At 38.7% G+C, this 20892-nt stretch overlaps 3 protein-coding genes across 3 annotated transcripts in view; all 3 read right to left on the reverse strand.

Annotated features, from left to right (window-relative positions):
• Nucleotides 1-8285, reverse strand: part of LOC101884644 (uncharacterized) — a 34256-nt gene extending 25971 nt beyond the window's left edge. The window contains exons 1-2 of the mRNA XM_073944032.1: nt 8085-8285; nt 578-1440 (exon numbers count right to left, since the gene is read on the reverse strand). The gene's annotated coding sequence lies outside the window, so the exon portion shown is untranslated. The remainder of the gene's footprint in view (nt 1-577; nt 1441-8084) is intronic.
• zgc:113102 lies at nt 236-8285 on the reverse strand. Its single transcript, XM_073944105.1, has 3 exons — nt 8085-8285; nt 673-1440; nt 236-552 (listed from the first exon to the last, which is right to left on the reverse strand). The coding sequence occupies exons 2-3, from the start codon at nt 1433-1435 to the stop codon at nt 455-457; spliced, it is 861 nt and encodes a 286-aa protein (XP_073800206.1). The 5' UTR covers nt 1436-1440; nt 8085-8285; the 3' UTR covers nt 236-454.
• A 5171-nt stretch (nt 8286-13456) lies between these two features.
• On the reverse strand, nt 13457-20892 carry zgc:173577. The gene is made up of 2 exons (NM_001105127.1): nt 20706-20892; nt 13457-14447 (listed from the first exon to the last, which is right to left on the reverse strand). The coding sequence occupies exon 2, from the start codon at nt 14440-14442 to the stop codon at nt 13597-13599; it is 846 nt and encodes a 281-aa protein (NP_001098597.1). The 5' UTR covers nt 14443-14447; nt 20706-20892; the 3' UTR covers nt 13457-13596.

The raw sequence follows: 20892 nt of genomic DNA on the forward strand, positions 1-20892 counted from the left end.
AACTTCCGGGAGACTTGGGATGTTGGCACCTGATTTGTTGACAGGTGCATTGCGGATCCATTCCTTGGCAGTTCGCCATTCACTGGGCCTTTTCCCCTTAGCAAAGAAACTTTCTAAAGACGTCTGTTTCCTGCTCATTTTGCTACTTGTGGATTAAATTTGGGCGCTCAAGTGACCGAGATGCAAGCGAGAGAATAGGGTAATTGTTCTAAATAAATGAACGTTCAGACTCAGATCATTAATTATTTCCGTTTAATTGATTTTTTCTTGTGTAGCCCGGTACCAATTGATCCATTCCAATTGATCCAATTTGCTCTTCAGTGTTTGAACTCTCAGTAATGATAAATCACACTGAACTGAGCTGAACTGAACTAAACTGAACTTAAACACTAAAAACCTGAACCACACTGTTCCAGTTACTATGACCATTTATATGAAGCTGCTTTGACACAATCTACATTGTAAAAGCACTATACAAATAAAGCTGAATTGAATTGAATTGAATCCATTCACCGGTAATGGTCTGCGGCCCGGTGGTTGAGGACCACTGATCTAAAGAGAAACAAAGCAGATAAGCAGTCTTGTTAGACTATGGCGACTTTACACCTTCAAGGTTACAAGGTTCCTTTCTAGAGTGAATCTTTATATGTGATGTCAGGCTAAATGAATGACCGAATCTCATGCCACAGTGTGAACACATGTAAGGTTTTTCTCCAGTGTGAATCCTCTCATGTGTTTTAAGGATTCCCGACTGATTGAATCTCTTGTCGCAGTGTGAACACTTGTAAGGTTTCTCTCCGGTGTGAATCCTCTCATGTTTTTTCAAGATTCCTGACTGATTGAATCTCTTGTCACAGTATGAACACTTGTACGGTTTCTCTCCAGTGTGAATCCTCTTGTGTTTAATCAGGCTTCCTAACTGACTGAATCTCTTGTCACAGTGTGAACACTTGTAAGGTCTCTCTCCAGTGTGAGTTCTCTCATGTATTTTCAATTTTACAGCTGTAATAAAGGTCTTCTCACATTCCAAGCAAATATGCTCTCTCATACCGGTGTGGATCTTCTGATGATTTTTAAAACCGTCTTCATGTCTGAAAGTCTTTCCACACACAGTGCATGAATAAGGCTTCCCCTCTGTATGAACTCGAAGGTGTCTCTTTAGCGCTGAAGCCCTCAAAAATGTTTTCCCGCACTGATCACATTGGTGTGTTTTCTCTCCAGTGTGGACCAACATGTGTCTACCAAAGTTTGATGAGTGTCTGAAACTCATCCCACACTGAGAGCATGTGAATGGTTTCTCTCCAGTGTGGATCATCATGTGATTTCTGAGACTCTGTTTGTTAAAGAGACTTGTTCCACACTGAGTGCAGGTGACACACTTTTTGTCTTTTCTCTTCAGTGAGTTTTCTTTGATTTTCTCATGTGTCTCCTCCATCAGGCCTGAAATAAAAATAAACACACTGCCTTTAAAATTAATTATTTAAGAAAGTAAAAGTTTACCACCCCTAAAGTTTCATTCATCATCACTTTTGGTGTATTTTTGTAAATTTCAAGCAAGATACACTGATCTTCATTCATTCATTTTAAAACACTTGTCGTATAAACTCAACCGTATTACCATTTCATCATTACCTTTAGATGCTTATTTCTAAAGGACTGCATTGATAATATTGTGGAGTCCATATTTGGACAATGCATTGATAATATTGTGTCACTTTAAAGTGGTGGATTTTAGGGCCGGGCAGTATATCGGATTCTGGGGATATATTTGGGTATTATTCATACCGATATGGTTTGAGGCCACAGGTGCGCTGTCTACGCGTAACAGACCACTCCAAGATAGCACAATAGCTCCACTTGCACAAATCTGTATATGCGCAAATGAATGATTCACTCCAGGAGTCAAACAAAAGATTTGTTCAAAATGACAGAATGACACATCACTGACATGACATGGAGTGCCAGAGTTGTATCAAAATCTGACTCCGTTACTAAATCTGACTCCCATCTCGCGTTCACGCACGTCACACAGCGCCTGCAGCTGTCACTGTTTACCAGAAACCTTTTATCGATCACTTCTTCTGCAATTGACAGCAAGAACGAACACAGAAGCCTTGACAAGTTGACAAGCAGCCCCTAAATGTGTTCAAAAGAATTAAAAACGCCAAAATGGGAGGAATTTATACCGCATTTCACAAGCGAAACCACCTCATATTCACTGATTAAAGTTCACTATTTATTACACGATGGTCTCTTCTTTACATTTACGTTATAACACATTTAGCTCTGCATTCTGCTCTGTTATAATGACTGTCTACATTTATATGCTTAACCAGCATTTCATCACACCACTCTGAAACTACTTCGCTACTTCTCATATCTATAGGTAAATCATTTTCATCTGCTTATTTAATATTTAGCAAAACAAGTTTAATCAAAACAAAAGCGAAAGTGTTGGATTTTTTACATTCAGTGAAAGATTTATCTTTAGAGATCTTGGATATATTCACTGTTTAATAATTGTGCACAATACAAGTAAATGTGTAACTAAAAGAACATTTGCAGCTGATTTAATTGTGGTTTATAAATCACGCAACTGTGGTATACTGGATTACTTATAACAACACTGTAATTCTCAAATCAAATGAGTAGCAGCTTGGACCTGGAAACAGTATAGGCTGATTTTTACATCTGCGTCAAACGCCGGCGTATGGTACGGCGCTGACGCATAGCCCTTCGCCGTGGCCGTTACTGATGTGCACCTCTCAAAAAATGTAACTACACGTCGCAACAACACGTAGCGCAAACTCTGTGATTGGTCAGCTTGGTAGCGCAGACGAGTCTGGGCGGGACCGAGAGCCGCGCGAATGGCGCGAACCCAATGTAGCGATTGTTTACTAGTGTGGAGTCCCGTGAAGGAGCTCCGGATGTAAAGTTTTGTTTTGTGTTTACCTCATAGTTAAAGTTGTTGCACGTCCGCCGGTTTCTACCTCAAAATGAGATTAAATTTATTAATCCGGGGTCGCCACAGCGGAATGAACCGCCAACTTATTTAGCACATTTTTACACAGCGGATGCCCTTCCAGCCACAACCCATCTCTGGGAAACATCCACACACATTCACACACACACTCATACACTACTGACAATTTAGCCTACCCAATTCACCGGTACCACATGTCTTTGGACTGTGGGGGAAAATCGGAGCACACGGAGGAAACTCCACACAGAAACGCCAACTGAGCCGAGGCTCGAACCAGCAACCCAGCATCCTTCTGTTTACAGCACTACCTACTTCGCCCTTGTGGCAGATATATAATATCAAAATAATATAATAAGTATAAAACATAATATAATAAGTGTAGTGACTCCACACACGGTAGGGAAAGTAATTGAAAAAATTGACCTGGAAAATTTTGATTGAATATAGGTTCTGAAAAGAGCTGCACGATTAATCGAAAAAAAGATCGTAATCTCGATTCGACCCCCTAGACGATATTAATCCAGCATTTCTAAGATTCTGCCAATCATATTTTCAAGTTCAGGAGAGAAGCAATGCGGCTACACGAGAGAGAGAGAGAGAGAGAGAGAGAGAGTTTTAATATTATTGCCATTTCAGCTTCTATGGCTATGTCATGGCAAAAAGAAAAAAGATCAAGTAAAAATATTCTAACAATTAAAAGTCATCAACAGCAATAAATAATGTACAAGGTAAAATATATAAATAATAATAATAATGATAATATATAAGATAAAAAATCTAAAACAGTTTTTTAAGATTTCCTTTTGATAAAAATTCTACAACTTTAGATGGATTCACGTTCAAAAATATTTCCTTTAAAGTCTCCAGATAAATATTGTTGTCTGATAACATAAAAAATATGGCATTCCACAAGAATATGTATAACTGTTTGGTGGCGGCTGCACGAGTCTCTTTATTGTTTCACATACATTGCTCAGCGACATGATCACATCCAAATGATGTTGAAAGAGTCACATGCTGTATTTATAAGGTATAATTCACCTGTAAATGTCATTTTTGTTTTCATATTATGATGTATTCGTGGCTGCGAAATTACACGTGACGAGCTGCTGACCGTGACCCGTTACCACAAAGAGGGCGTGCGCTCGCGCGTCTACTTTAGTGAACAGAGTCTGCATAGGCTGTGAATAACAGGTAATAAAGTTGTAAAAATATTTAGTTCGTGGCACAGAGTGATTGTTTGAGAGCCGCTCGAAGTATGACCCGCACTTAAGTGAAAATGAAAGCGAAAGTGAGCACATCATTTAAATAATCAAATCGCATTTTAGAGTAATGACTGCAACAAGCATTTGATGTTTTTTCTTTCATAGTGAACACAGATAAATGTTTACAGTGTCAGTATAACAACTCTAGCCTAGGGCTGGGCGATTTTTTTTAATTAATTTGAATTTACGTTTTGACGATTTAATTTTATATTAAATCGAGAAATCGCGATTTTTTAAATAAAAATATTTGGTCGCACACCAGAAGCGCCACTCGGGGACACGCAGCACCATGTAGCGGTATGGATTTTAGAATTCTAATCATAGGTTTCTATACATACACCAGCACCGCCCAGCCAAGATTCAGGACGCAGTTCATATTTCAGCCGCGCCACAGAGCGCCATCTGATTTGTTTTATGTTTAATTGCATGCAAATGCGTGTGTCTGGTGTGTGATACTTTAAACTGTCATGTGCGCGCCGTGTCACGCTTTAATCATGGTAGTGACGGACTGAACACAGAGACTGAACAGCCTAATTTAACCCAATGCATGAAATTGTGGGCATGCATCGCAGAGCTGCTCCAAATACAACAAATAAAAGCATTTAAGTGTCTTATGTTGCGTATTTTTCTTTTGTTTATACCTTTGCATCACACGCGCTTTGGTCCACTCTCTCACGCTACTCCAGCACTGCCTGACGAGGGGATTTACATTCAGATTAATGCAGCAAGTAAAATCCTACAGGACTTCACGCTTTACAAAGTCACGTCTGTGTGGATTGTCAAGACATATTCCCTCATCAAGTCGATAAACTCGATCTCAACATGTAGGAAGGACTTAAAACCCTGCCATGTGAAAAACCGCAGCGATCGTTTGGTTTGAACACGAGCAGAGGTGAGGGCCTGTAGCAGTGAAAATGAAAGTACCCGCCCCCATGACGTCATTTAGCGGACCTGGTTGAAAACCAGACAGATCAGGCAGCATAATACAGAGAGTGGAGCAAAGCGCATCAAATGATCGGTATTTAAAAGGGGGAAAAAGAAAAATAGATTAAATGAATTATTTTATATTAGACACACATCTGGAGCTTGTATTTGCTCCTGCTATACGTCCACAACTTCACACATTGGGTTAAATTAGGCTTTACAGTTTCCATGTTCAGTTCTTCCACTGTATCTTTTTAAGAAAAAGGCAGCAGCTTTACAACCTGTCATTCAATCAGAAGAAGACAAAGTCAAAGGCTGACAGCCAATCTTTCCTAGACTCAGCAAAACTTGCAAAAAAATACCCCTGTATTCCTGCAACTGCAATATTTACACAAATTTAAATCTTCTGCAACGATATTTAACTCGTGAATTTGTTTTACATTTATTTACACCTTGATGACCAATTTATGTAAAGCATGGCCATTAAAAATACAATGTTCCTTAACCAGATGGTTTTTCAAGTTACTTATAAAGAGAATGTTACTTCAGTCATGTTGTTGTTATGTATTAAGTTGACTAGTTACACAATAAAAAAAAATCATATTAAATAAAAAAATATATAAAAATTTAGTAAAACTTTATAAAAAACCTTGATTTTTTTTTTGCCATATCGCCCAGCCCTACTATAGCCTATATATATTGAATATAATGCAAGAGGGAATCTGATAATGACAAATGTCTGATTGAACCAGTGAATAAAATGGTCTAATAATGTTGTCAATGACAGATTGCAAGCATACATCTCAAACATAATAATTCAACATCAGAATTATTATAAGTAGAATAGAATAATTTATCGAAACCAGTAGACCTAAACATGATATTAATGTCGCCATATTTACCATATGTTTGAGAAAAAACTAAAATTGCTGACCTTTGAACCTTTATTTTACATGTACAGAATCGTAAGAAAATCGTGATCTTTATTTTAAGCAAAAAAAATAAAAAATTGCGATTCTCATTTTAGCCAGAATCGTGCAGCTCTAGTTCTGAATGTCGATTCCGATTATTCGCCCAGCACTAGGCATCACCATCAGCACTGATTCAGCATTAACTCATCTGTGTTAAACTGGGAGCAGCAATATTCCTCTTTTCAATCCTTTAATTTTGCTCCTTTTGCGAGGCACATCTGTAGTTGCACGTGTTACCGCCGACGAGAAAACAAATACATGTTGCACATAGACATGGGCCGGTATAAGATTCAAAGGGGATTGATAACCTTGGATAAAAATATCACTGTATTGTGACCAAACCGACCAATCACAAAAGCGTGTGCTACTTGTTGTTGTGACGAATATGTACATTTTGTTGACTGGTGTGCGGGTATGTGAAGGCTGCGCTGGACTGTACATGTGCCCAACGCAAATATAATATATGATCTCAAAATAATAAAATAAGTATAAATGATAATATAATAAGTGTAGTTCAGCCTTAACAGAGCGAGGTCACATGACTCAACTCACGGTAGGGAAAGTCATTGATTATCACAGTATTGTGAATACTGCTTTAAAATATATTCTTGTTAAATGTCTGGGTAAAAAAACAACAATTGTTCCCCCTTTGAAAACATTTTATATTTTATTTGTCTAAAGATTAAAAATTTTTGGAGCAGTGAACATGTGAAGCTAAATAATTAAAATGAATCACTGACTTCTGCTGTCTTCATCAAATCTTACACATACCCTGAGAACGGTATTACAGGAAATCTCAAAACCTTGACTTTTGCAAAGCGCGGTATACCTTGAAAACAATTATCATCCCATGCCTAAGTTGCACATTTTTGCAGCAAAACTTAATAATACAAAATAAAAACATGATACATTTTAACCGTTTAACTTATACCATAATTATTTGCTGTGCAAAATGGATAAACCACTGACCAAACTTTAATTCCTGCTCAAAATGATAATAAAATGAACCAGAAAAGCACAACGAGCTGCTGACTATATATTTAGTGAATTACGGCTTATTATTATACAAATAACTTTTACAGCAAATTAATAAATAATTATTTTTAGCTCATCAATTTTAAACACAAAACAATGCATTATCCATTAGTTCATGTATTTAAATGTAAATCATTATTAATCATAGTTCAACATTTACTAATGTCTTAATAAAATCCAGAGCTGTGTTTGTTAACATTAGTTAATAAACAGAGATTTAACATGAACTAATGTTGTTTAACTTAATGTTGACAAAGATAAATACCGTAATGAATACATTATAAAATTATTTTAATTACCCATAACTCTGCACTTTTGATTAACAGAATTACATGACTAGCATATTAAAAATACTACAGTAATTTATAGTAAATACTAAAGTGTTTTTCAACCATACTATAATAAAGTTTACTTATTTATTATAGTATTTACAAACTGCATTACTGAAAGCTGCAGCAGTAACTATGGAGAAAAGAGAAAAAGCTCTGCATACTGTAGTAAACATGAGTTTTTACTGCAGTAAACTGTGCTGTGTTGTAATATAGTTGTTGTAAATGTAGTACAGTGTTGGTGTTTTGTGTTTATACTACACTATTTCCTATAAATGACTACAGTATTTGTCCATGAGGGTGAAATGAGTGAACACAGCATTTCATTTGCCGCTAATAAAGATCAGACAAATCCTGAAGTATAAGAATGTGTGAAAGTAAACAGGAATCATAACCTGTGCTTTTACCGCGAGAAGCTTTTACATCGAGAGCTTTAATAAAGAGGTTAGTGGCCAAAACCAAGCAAAAACAAAGCTGAAAACCGACACTGAAGAGGAACACAGCCGAGAGAAAAACACTTGAATATTGAGAAAGTAGGAATCTGAACTAATAAATAAGGAGAGAAACACAACGTTACCTGTTTACATATGAACACGGTAAAAGTCCGCTATTCCTGATCGCTTTCACAGAGGAATTGACAGTCAAGAGCCAGGATATAATGAAGAAAGGCAGGAGTTGTGTCGTGTTCGCTAAATAATCTCTCTAGAGTTGATAAAAGCTGAAGTGTAGCCTCTTTGTTTCTTCTCATCTTCAACACGAGTTTAATGTTGCTTGTTCTGAGCTTTTCCTCCAGCGCCTCCGCTATCAGTGTGCTGTGTACTACTGCCATCTAGAGGACAATCACAGCAACAGCGACTTACAGCGGTAAGTTAAAAGACCAAGAAAACACACTAATGTATATGCACAAATATAATAATGTACAGCTTCCTATTAACATTATAAATATAAAATATAGATGTGTGAGGGGTGAACCCATATATGCTGAGCACTGTATACAGTTGAAGTCAAAATTATTCACCCTCCTGTCAATTTCTTTTTCAAATATTACCCAAATGATGTTTAACACATTCAGGAATTTTTCAAAGTATTTGCTATAATATTTTTTCTTCTGGTGAAAGTCTTACTTGTTTTATATTAGCTAAAAGCAGTTTTTAGGTTTTGAAACCATTTAAGGTCAAGATTATTAGCCCCTCTAAGCAATATATATATATATATATATATATATATATATATATATATATATATATATATATATATATATATATTTGATTTTCTACAGAACAAACTATTATTATACAATGATTTGCCTAATTACCCCAACTTGCCGAATTAACCTAGTTCAGCCTTTAAATGTCACTTTAAGCTGAAAACTAGTATCTTGAAAAATATCTAGTCAAATATTATGTACTGTCATCATGACAGATAGATACAAATAAATTGTAGGGATGCACCGATATGAATTTTTTGCTGATACTGATAACTTCTCAGACTTGGAGGCAGATAGCTGTTATATATATATATATATATATATATATATATATATATATATATATATATATATATATACACATATATATACATATACACACACACACACAAATATATATATATATGTATATATAGGCTGATAATTATAAATTTCAAAATATTATATTTTCATGCAGCAAACTTCATAAAAGATTGAACTGCTAGTCTAAACTCAACGCAAAAACAAAACAACACTATAACTTCACATTTGCAAGGTGATCATAGACCTATATTCATGATTTCACATAATTCAACATGCAAACAATACGTTATTTCCTTTTCTTCATATCAAATAACATGCAACTTGACTGCTGCATAAAAATAATAGGTTAAATAACAAAATGGGATTTAATCAACAAGCAAGTTAAATATATTTAAATAAGATGAAAATTAAAGGGTTAAAGACTGAAACCAGCTCAAATGTTCTTGAATAAAACGTGTTAAGGCTGATTTATACTTCTGCGTCAAACGCCGGCGTATGGTACGGCGCTGACACATAGCCCTTCGCCGTGGCCATCGGCGTGGCTGACGTGCACCTCTCAAAAAATGTAACTACACGTCGCAACGACGCGTAGCGCAAGCTCTGTGATTGGTCGGCTTGGTAGCGCTGACGAGTCTTGGCGGGACCGAGAGCCACGCGAATGGCGCAAGCCCGATGGAGCGATTGTTTACAAGTGTGGAGTCCCGTGAAGGAGCTCCGGATGGAAAGTTTTGTTTTGTGTTTACCTCATAGTTAAAGTTGTTGCACGTCCGCCGGTTCCTGCCTCAAAATGAGCGAGTTTGAGCCACTTGTACATCCAGGAAGTGTTCAGGAAACGCAAAACAGCAGTGAAGAAACTCGACACAGAGGAACATTTACACCTCACTGCCAAATAGCGTTTCGAAAGTGTTAATGCAGACCAACAGAGACAGCGCGCAGAAGTACAAATGCACAGCTACGCGCGTTGCATGCGCCGTGGGTTACGCCGGTCACTTGACGCAGAAGTATAAACCAGGCTTTACAGTGATGTACATATATACAATGTCATGTCCGAAAAAGCCTTTTTTAGAGATGTTTTGACCGTTCAGAGCCACCGTACAAGCGAAGAGCTAAAACACAGATAGTATTACTTTAGAAAATGCTACATAAATTCATCCTATTAGGCGTTTCACTCTTTTGAACACATTTAGCTGCAGTGCTTGTCAGTCAGACAGCGCTTCTGTTTCGTTCTTGCTGTCAATTGCGGGAAAAATGACAGATGAAAAGTTTATGATAAACCGCTGAAAGTTGCACTCAACTGCAGGCGGAGCAGCTAAGCCATGAGCTCAGATGACTTTATGACAAACACAGAGCATAATATAAAGACAGAATGTGCGGCGAGTTGAGAGCCCCTATGCTCGATTCAGTGACCGGCACACCGCATCTCACCCCCGTGCTGCTCTGAAGGCTGTCAGATCAGTGTGTGTGTGTGCGGTGACAGCTCTCACGGGCGCTCGCTATAATCAATACGAATATTCCGATCCAACTGAATACAATCTTACATCAACAACACATGGCAAGCAATGCGATGATAATAACAAATAATCATAGTAGATTACGAACAACCAAACGAGTTGTTTAGCACGTGTGCATCTCTGCTGTTATGTTTACACATGTAATATTTTTCCAGAGGTGATTTAAATAAAAATACACAACGCCACTCAAATCAAACAAGTCTACAATGATGAGGAAGATGGTTACTCACGGAGTTATTAATGCACGGCAATACCACATGAAGAAAGGACGGACTTTGAAGGAATAAACAATGTGAGGAGAGATCCATTGTAGTGCACTTGACAAGTCTGGACATGTTCCCGCCCACGCGTACGTGGCAGGCAGGTCTGTACAATTACCTAATTAATCGGCTTAAAGATATCGGCCTTAATTAGAAATGGACATTTAGACGTGGCGTGACCGCAGTATAAACTCGCACGTCTTCAGCCATTATTCCAACATAGACGCACACTCGAACTGAAAACAGGAGACTCGTCTCTATAGCAACCTCTCGTGACGCAACCTCTCCAATGCGGCGCCTCGCGATATGTCACATGATTCATATTTATTATCAATTTACAGTAATAGAGGAACTCCGCCAAATGTAGCGAAGAGTAATGATTTCTCTCTAATTATTTACGCGAGTAAAAGTACACATCTTTAGTTGTATTCAAAAAGTACACGTTACCCAACAACTTTACTCAATTAAATGTAATTCGTAACTACTCACCTCTGCATTTGCACTTATGTTAGTCTGTTTCTTCTTATCCTGAGATCTCTATAACCCTGGACCCGGCCCGTATCCCGAGCAGATGTTGTGGTGGTCATGGAGGAGTGGAGAGGGTGAGACTGATTCCTGAAAGGCATTGACTCTATGGGCTTGCCTGAACACCCACCAGGTTCTCCACAATGGAGGTCCAGCGTTCTCAAGTCTCCAGCACCAAGACTGCAGCTCTGCACAAGACGTTTGGCCAGAAGAGAACTGGTCGTGCCCACTTGAGCCTGTTTTTTGTGGAGTTGCGCATTGGAGTTGCTCTTCACGGTTCAGTGTTTCGGCTTTCAGCAGTGACATTTATTTTACACTAAACTGATCTTCAGCTGTGAAAACTGGACTGAAGCAGTATCAGTTCACTGGAACTTCATTTAGGTAAGGCTGCTATGAAAATAAAACTGACAAATTAATGGACTGATGATTGTCTGAAACGCTTCCCACACTGAGAACATGTGAATGCTTTATCTTCAGTGCGAGTCTTTTTGCATGCCAAACTCTTTCCACACTTCTTCACTATACCTGAAATAAAAGTAGGATTGCATTAAATTAATTTATTAAAATTTGCACAGGCACTTTTCTTTAAAAACAGACGAAACTTTGACTATTCTAACAGAAGTTAACACCTAAAACAAACACACAAACACAATCATACAGGTTGTAGAGAGGAGTAGAGGAAGAGTTTGAGAGAGTTTAATGATGCAAGTCACAGGACTTGTAAGACCTTTTAAACAAACCAAAAATAATCAATTCAACCCTTCTATTGTTTCTTGTTACTTTACTCTATTGTTACTTTACAGGAATTCAGAATTAATCTGGAGACATTACCTGTGTTCCTTCTGTGATGTGCAGATCTCCCTTTGCCAAGCTGGGTTCCCACATGGGTTTCCTGATAGTTGGTCCGTTCTGGAGATCTGGAGATTCACGTTCAAGACGACAAAAGACTGCAGTCATGTTGACTTCTGGCTTTGCAGCACACTAAACTCAACTAGACTCTCAATGGAATAAAAAGTAACAGATGTGGAAGTTTGGCTGTCCTGTATCCCATCTTAGAGTCTGTGTTCGACGCGGCATACAACAACAACAACAACAGAAGAAACATGGAGGGGGAAAACATGGTCAGTGGTCGATGGCACAAGCCTTCATGCCCTGTGGGGAGATGAGTCAGTGGAGGACACCATATATAAACCATAGGCGCAAGCAGCGATGACTGCCCTTTCCCTCCTCCTCCGCCTCAAAATCATATTAAAGTTTGGCGAACTTGGCATCTTTCGCAGAGCTAAAAGCAAGACAATTTCTTCCATCGTGGCTAATGTGGTGCAGATGCTAGAACCCGCCTTTGCGCATGCGCGACATCGTAGATTGTATGGCAAATGTAAACAGAAGAATCAGATGTGGGTCTCAATTAAAAGAACGTGTAAACCGACAGACAAACAAATCAGATATGGGCAACTAAGCAGAATTGGCCATCAAGACCTGACAGTGTAAACGGGCCTAAAAGCATGTGGAAAGCAGGAGTGGTTTTGCCTTCTCTATTTGTCTGTGGTGGCTGTGCGTCTATATATGAAAGAATTGGCCCAGTGTGAATATATTTGATATTAGCAATAATTAAAAGTTTTACATCCTGAAAATTATTCAGATATTGCCGCTAATATTAAAACTATTACCCTACTTGGAGTGTGAGGGTGTGACTCAGCCCACACGCAATGTGTGCGCAGAAATCTGCACTGAATGACTAAACATTGCTGTCACTCTGATACAAGTTTTAATTACGGAAACAATTACAAAGCAATGCAGTGGTTGAGTATTCTGTGTTTGTCTGAGCTAATTAGTCTTACCGAAATATGAATATTCCTTACAAGCTGAAGCTGATCGGTCAATTCATGTTATGTGTTGCAGGATTCCTTTAACTGTGTGCATCTGGTCTGGAAGACCAGCGCTGAGTCTTCCAGACTAGAAGCCACGGATGCCGCACACCTCCAATTCACTGGGCCTTTTCCCCTTAGCAAAGAAACTTTCTAAAGACGTCTGTTTCCTGCTCATTTTGCTACTTGTGGATTAAATTTGGGAGCTCAAGTGACCGAGATGCAAGCGAGAGAATGCGGTAATTTTTCAAAATGAATGACCGTTCAGACTCAGATCATTAATTATTTCCGTTTTATTTATTATTTCTTGTGTAGCCCCATACTAATTGATCCATGGACCGGTAATGGTCTCAAGCCCGGTGGTTGAGGACTACCGACCAAAAGGGAAACAAAGCAGATATGCAGTCTTGTTAGACTATGGCGACTTTACACCTTCAAGGTTACAAGGTTTCTCTCTAGCGTGAATCCTTTTATGTGTTGTCAGGCTGAATAAATGACCGAATCTCTTGCCACAGTGTGAACACATGTAAGGTTTCTCTCCAGTGTGAGTCCTCTCATGTGCTTTCAGAATTCCCGACTGATTGAATCTCTTGTCGCAGTGTGAACACTTGTAAGGTTTCTCTCCAGTGTGAATTCTCTCATGTTTTTTTAAGATTCCTGACCGATTGAAACACTTGTCACAGTATGAACACTTGTACGGTTTCTCTCCGGTGTGAATCATCTTGTGTTTATTCAGGCTTCCTAACTGACTGAATCTCTTTTCACAGTGTGAACACTTGTAAGGTTTCTCTCCAGTGTGAGTCCTCTCATGTATTTTCAATTTTACAGCCGTAATAAAGGTCTTCTCACACACCAAGCAAATATAAACTCCCACACCGGTGTGGATCTTCTGATGATCTCTTAAACCATCTTCATGTCTGAAAGTCTTTCCACACACAGTGCATGAATAAGGCTTCCCCTCTGTATGAACTCGAAGGTGTTTCTTCAGCCCTGAAGCCCTCAAAAATGTTTTCCCGCACTGATCACATTGGTGTGTTTTCTCTCCAGTGTGGACCAACATGTGTCTACCAAAGTTTGATGAGTGTCTGAAACTCATCCCACAATGAGTGCATGTGAATGGTTTCTCTCCGGTGTGGATCATCATGTGATCACTGAGACTCTGTTTGTTAAAGAGACTTGTTCCACACTGAGTGCAGGTGACACACTTTTTGTCTTTTCTCTTCAGTGAGTTTTCTTTGATTTTCTCATGTGTCTCCTCCATCAGGCCTGAAATAAAATAAACAGACTGCCTTTAAAATTAATTATTTAAGAAAGTAAAAGTTTACCACCATTAAAGTTTCATTCATGATCACTTTTGGTGTATTTTTGTAAACTTCATTTCACAAGCAAGATACACTGATCTTCAATCATTCATTTTAAAACACTTGTCGTATAAAATCAACCGTATTACTATTTCATCATTACCTTTAGATGCTTTTACACATATTTGGACAATGCATTGATAATAATGTGTCACTTTTAAGTGGTGGATTTTAGGGCTGGGCAGTATATCGGGTTCTGGGGATATATCGATATGATTCCCCAATGTGATGTGATATTATCTAGTATCGTTCATGTTGATATGGTTTGAGGCCACACTTGCTCATTCTGCGAGGAAACAGACCACTCCAAGGTAGCACCCGAGCTCCACTTGCACAAATGTGCGCATGCGCAATGGAACGATTCACTCCAGGAGTCAAACAACAGATTTGTTCAAAATGAACGAATCATTCAGGAACGACTCATCACTGACGCGACATGGAGGAACATGCAGTGCCGGTGTTGTATCAAACTCTGCCTCCCCGAACAAATCTGACTCCCCCTCGCGTGCACGCACGTCACACAGCGCCTGCAGCTGTCACAGAGCCTTACCAGGAATCTTTTATCAATCATTTCTTCCGCAATTGACAGCAAGAGCAATTTTAGAAGCCTTGTCAGATTGACAAGCAGCACCTGAATGTGTTCAAAAGGTTTAAAAACGCCAAAATGGGAGGAATTTATACCGCATTTCAAAAGTGAAACCACCTCATAATCACTGAATGAACTTCAGTATTTATTACACGACGGTCTCTTCTTTATGTTATAACACATTTAGCTCTGCGTTCTGCTCTGTTATAATGACTGTCTACATTTATATGCTTAACCAGCATTTCATCACAGCACTCTGAAACTACTTCGCTACTTCTCATATCTATAGTCTATTCATTTTCATCTGCTTATTTAATATTTAGCAAAACAAGTTTAGTCAAAACAAAAGCGAAAGTGTAGGATTTTTTACATGGAGTGAAAGATTTATCTTTAGATATCTTTGATATGTGCACTTGGGCTGGGCGATATGGCAAAAAAAAAAAATCTACGTTTTTTTCTAATAAAGTTTGACCGATTCACAATTTCAATTATTTTTTTTATTGTGTTACTAGTCAACTTAAAACATTACAACAACATGACTGAAATAGCATTCTCTTTATAAGTAACTTGAAAAACCATCTGGTTAAGGAACCTTGTTCAACCATACTATAATAAAGTGCACTTATTTATTATAGTATTGTACAACTGTGTTACTGAAAGCTGCAGCAGTAACTGTGGTGAAATGAGAAAATGCTCTGCATACTGTAGTAAACATAAGTTGTAATATAGTTGTTGTAAACATACCTGTCAACCCTCCAGTTTTTCCCGTGATTCTCCCATATTTTACAGTTGTATCCCGTGAAGGTGTTTTCCCGTATTTTCAGTCTTTCTCTGACCAGCCGAGTCTCCCTATACGCAACCCATACCGCCGAACCACCAGGGGTCGCCCCTTGCTCCTAAACGTGTGTCTGTTCTGTCCTTTCGCATTGTTTAGGAATGAAAACACTTATAAAAATGGCGCAATTCCCTTTCTAGGGGCGAGGCAGTGGCGCAGCAGGTAGCGCTGTCGCCTCATAGCAAGAAGGTTTCCCCCAGAGTCCAAAGACATGTGGTACAGGTGAACTGGGTAGGCTAAAGCCTGATTTATACTTCTGCGTCAAACACCGGCGTATGCTACGGCGCTGACGCATAGCCCTTCGCCGTGGCCATCGCCGTCACTGACGTGCACCTCTCAAAAAATGTAACTACACGTCGCAACGACGCGTAGCATAAGCTCTGTGATTGGTCGGCTTGGTAGCGCTGACGAGTCTGGGCGGGACCGAGAGGCGCGCGAATGGCGCGACGCCGCGCGAGCGATTGTTTACAAGTGTGGAGTCCCGTGAAGGAGCTCCGGATGGAAAGTTTTGTTTTGTGTTTACCTCATAGTTAAAGTTGTTGCACGTCCGCCGGTTCCTGCCTCAAAATGAGCGAGTTTGAGCCACTTGTACATCCCGGAAGTGTTCAGGAAATGCAAAAAAGTAGCGAAGAAACTTGACACAGAGGAACATTTACACCTCACTGCCAACTAGCGTTTCGGAAGTGTTAATGCAGACCGGCAGAGACAGCGCGCAGAAGTATAAATGCACAGCCACGCGCGTTGCCTGCGCCGTGGGTTACGCCGGTCACCTGACGCAGAAGTATAAATCAGGCTTAAATTGTCCATAGTGTATGAGTGTGTGTGGATGTTTCCCAGAGATGGGTTACGGCTGGAAGGGCATCCACTGCGTAAAAACTTGCTGGATAAGTTGGCGGTTCATACCGCTGTGGCGACCCCGGATTAATAAAGGGACTAAGCCGACAAGAAAATGAATTAACAATTCCCTTTCTTTGATTACAGGTGCCGTCACCCATCCTATACAATCCTCAAAACAGTCATATAATGGTGCATGACGGTCAGCTGACATACTCCATAGGGATAAATAGCCACTGTAAAGACGTCGATCTTGGTGTTTTTTTTCAAACACAACTAATTTCGTCTTAAATGAGCATAAAAAGTTAGGAAAGCAGTCGAATGCTTTCATTATAATGTTAGATGTGTGCATTTTTAAAGTGACACCTCTTATTTAATGTAATAAAAAAATCTTAATAAATGAGAGATTCATTCGTTGCTCTTTAATCAGAATGTGTGAGTTATACAGTGGAGAAACGGCTAATGAGATTTGATAGCTTAATTCTATTTCATTATAATTGATATTAATTTAAATAAGCTGAACTGTTTGCTAATGTATTTGCTGCTAATTCATTCATTCATTTTCTTGTCGGCTTAGTCCTTTTATTAATCCGGGGTCGCCACAGTGGAATGAACCGCCAACTTATCCAGCAAGTTTTAATGCAGCGGATGCCCTTCCAGCCGCAACCCATCTCTGGGAAACATCCACACACACACACACACACATTTACACACACTCATACACTACGGACAATTTAGCCTACACAATTCACCTGTACCGCATGTCTTTGGACTGTGGGGGAAACCGGAGCACCCGGAGGAAACCCACACGAAGGCAGGGAGAACATGCAAACTCCACACAGAAACGCCAACTGTGCCGAGGTTCGAACCAGCAACCTTCTTGCTGTGAGGCGAAAGCACTACCTACCGCGCCACTGCCTCGCCTATTTGCTGCTTATGTATATTTATTTTTCTTTTGTTAATAATAGTTTTAAAACATATTACTGGCCATTTAACTGTTTATTTACAATGAAACAGCTCCAAATTAACATATTTAGTAATTTGGGGATTTTTTTAAGGGGGGCGGGTGTGTTGGGGGATCCCTTATTATGGTGGGCATATCCCTTATTTTCACATCCCAACGTTGACAGGTATGGTTGTAAATGTAGTACAGTGTTGGTGTTTTGTATTTCTACTACACTATTTCCTATAAATGACTCCAGGGGGGTATTCCAGAAAGCTGGATTAACTTACCATCTGCTAAAACCTAAACTCTCGGTTGATTTACCCAAAACCTGCTTACCGCGAGTATGTTGGTTCCAAAACAGGTGACAAGAGTTAGTTAAATCAACCTCCTGAAGATAACCACGGGTTAATGCGCGTGCACGGCACACACCTGAAGGCATTTTCAGTAGATCGCCGAATTCACGAGTCACCATAGAAAGTCACGGTGAGAAAAAAAGGGCAACGCACTTTACAGAGGCAGAGCTGGAGGTTTTAAACACAGAGATTACACATCTGCTTCAACGAAGGAAAGAAATATAGAATAAGAAATAGATAAGAAAATAAAAATAAATAATAAGAAAATTTATTAGTTCATTAAATTACACATGCCACCCTCCATTTTATTGTAATGATAAATTAAACTACTCTTTAACATCCTTTTTTAGTATGTTGTGTAACCATTCATGCATTTATTTTTCTTGCCATTAATTTCTTAAGGCCACAATATGTGTATTGACTAATAAGGCTTATAGAAATTGTAATCTTTCTGGAGCTAGAACTCTGTCCAAAGTCATTAAACACAGAAACATTATCATAAAAGGTAATATTTAATTACTGGAGCTCTTTATTTAACACTCTAGAATATTCTTTCTGTCATGCAGCTAATAGAAAGAGGCCTGTCTAACTGCTGTGTCCTATAATAAAGGCTTTTCAGTGGTTGAGTTTTTGACTTAAACCACACACTCTGTCACTGTTGTAAGTGATTGTTGTCAGATAGCTTTAGGTTCTTTTTATTTTGCATGCAGACGAAGTTCCTTCTGCCTCAACTAACAAGCAGTGTAAGAATTTTCTGCACTTTTCCATATTTGAATATTACTCTTGGATCACAAAATCTTTTATCTACATATTTAAATTCTAAAGTAGCTGTATAAGGTCCATCTTCAAAGATAAAGTCACATGAGCATCAACTTAAGGTGAGAAATGTATATGAAAAATATGTTACACGTTGAAAGGTGTGTGTATAAAGCAGTGTACAAAATCATTCATTTTATTTCAGGAAATGAAGAAATGAACAGACCAAACTATTTGATTTGATTAAACATAGTTTTTTGACTAATTATATTTTTTTAGCACTCTTCCATCTGTTTTGTCTGCTTGGGTCGCTGAGATTTCCTCTGGGTCAGGCTGCAGGTACGTGTCATCGTATAAGGCAGAAAAGGGTATCTTTTGTCCTCCAGCAAGTAACAATGTAGTGCCCAGTAATGATTCTATTTTATAATACAAATATAATAAAAATAAACATTGTGTTGAGCAACATTTGCTTTATAGTTTTTTTTAACTATATTTGTGTTATACACTTGAATCACTACTTCCTGAAAATCAGCCATTTAGCCTCAACATAGTGATGAGGTGGGGTGTGTGATGAGCTGGTAAGTGGAAGCAGTAATGAGTTTAATAGTTGAAACACCAAAAGATTAAGGATAGAAAATTAAGTTGTACCTGCACACTTATACTTTGGACAAATTTTATATTATCAGTGTCCTTTAGTGACTGATGGAGCTTTAAAATCGGCTGCAATTAATGCACACAATAGCATTTAGAAACCCTGAAAAAAAATGTAGGTGTGTGTGCGTGAATGTTTATATAAGAACGACGTCCTACATCTTAAATTAAAGATATATTTTCCTACAAAAGACAAAGCTGCCACTTATAATATTATACAGAAAAATGTGAGGGTGCAGAAGGAGAGAAAAAACACAAAATCTGTAAGTGAGATTCAAACTCACTCCATTGTGCGCTCGGTTGTTCTTTATCGAGGCACTGTCCACTACGCTATTGCCGTGCTCTGAATCATCTGTGTAATGATACGCAGTGATTTATGACCAAGGAACTGTACAAAAGTTTAAAAAACAGTTCAGTGCCAGGCATACTGTACAGGTGGTCCTACTGCCACATTGTACAGTTGCCTAAAATGCCCTGACGCGAATACAAAGAGCTGCACTGAATGTTTTTTATGGTAAGCGCAGACCCGCGGTTTGTCACATTTGATTTCAAAAAGGTTTGTTAAATACATTAACATTATAAATTTGGTTATGAAAAAAACTATGCACTTATAACCCTCTCACAACGAAAAAACTTGTATCTGTGTGTCCACATCCATAAATATTCTCATCAAAAGAGCACGCAATGCTCAGTAAACTCTCTGAAACAGACAAACTCTGGAACATAGCAACTTACTCTCTGAACATAACCTGCTCCGGAGCAGGTTATCTTCAGAGAGTAAGTTGCTATGGCTACTTAACATACCCAGAAGTTACCTCCGATTTTGGAACCAAAGTTGAGGTTATCCACCTACTTACTCTCAAACTTACCCGTGTATGTCACATAACCTGCTTTCTGGAATAGCCCCCAGTATTTGTCCATGAGGGTGAAATGAGTGAACACAGCATTTCATTTGCCGCTAATAAAGATCAGACAAATCCTGAAGTATAAGAATGTGTGAAAGTAAACAGGAATCATAACCTGTGCTTTTACCGCGAGAAGCTTTTACATCGAGAGCTTTAATAAAGAGGTTAGTGGCCAAAACCAAGCAAAAACAAAGCTGAAAACCGACACTGAAGAGGAACACAGCCGAGAGAAAAACACTGGAATATTGAGAAAGTAGGAATCTGAACTAATAAATAAGGAGAGAAACACAACGTTACCTGTTTACATATGAACACGGTAAAAGTCCGCTATTCCTGATCGCTTTCACAGAGGAATTGACAGTCAAGAGCCAGGATATAATGAAGAAAGGCAGGAGTTGTGTCGTGTTCGCTAAATAATCTCTCTAGAGTTGATAAAAGCTGAAGTGTAGCCTCTTTGTTTCTTCTCATCTTCAACACGAGTTTA

This window comes from Danio rerio, chromosome 3 (genome assembly GCF_049306965.1).
Source record: "Danio rerio strain Tuebingen ecotype United States chromosome 3, GRCz12tu, whole genome shotgun sequence".
In the NCBI taxonomy this organism is placed as follows: Eukaryota; Metazoa; Chordata; class Actinopteri; order Cypriniformes; family Danionidae; genus Danio; species Danio rerio.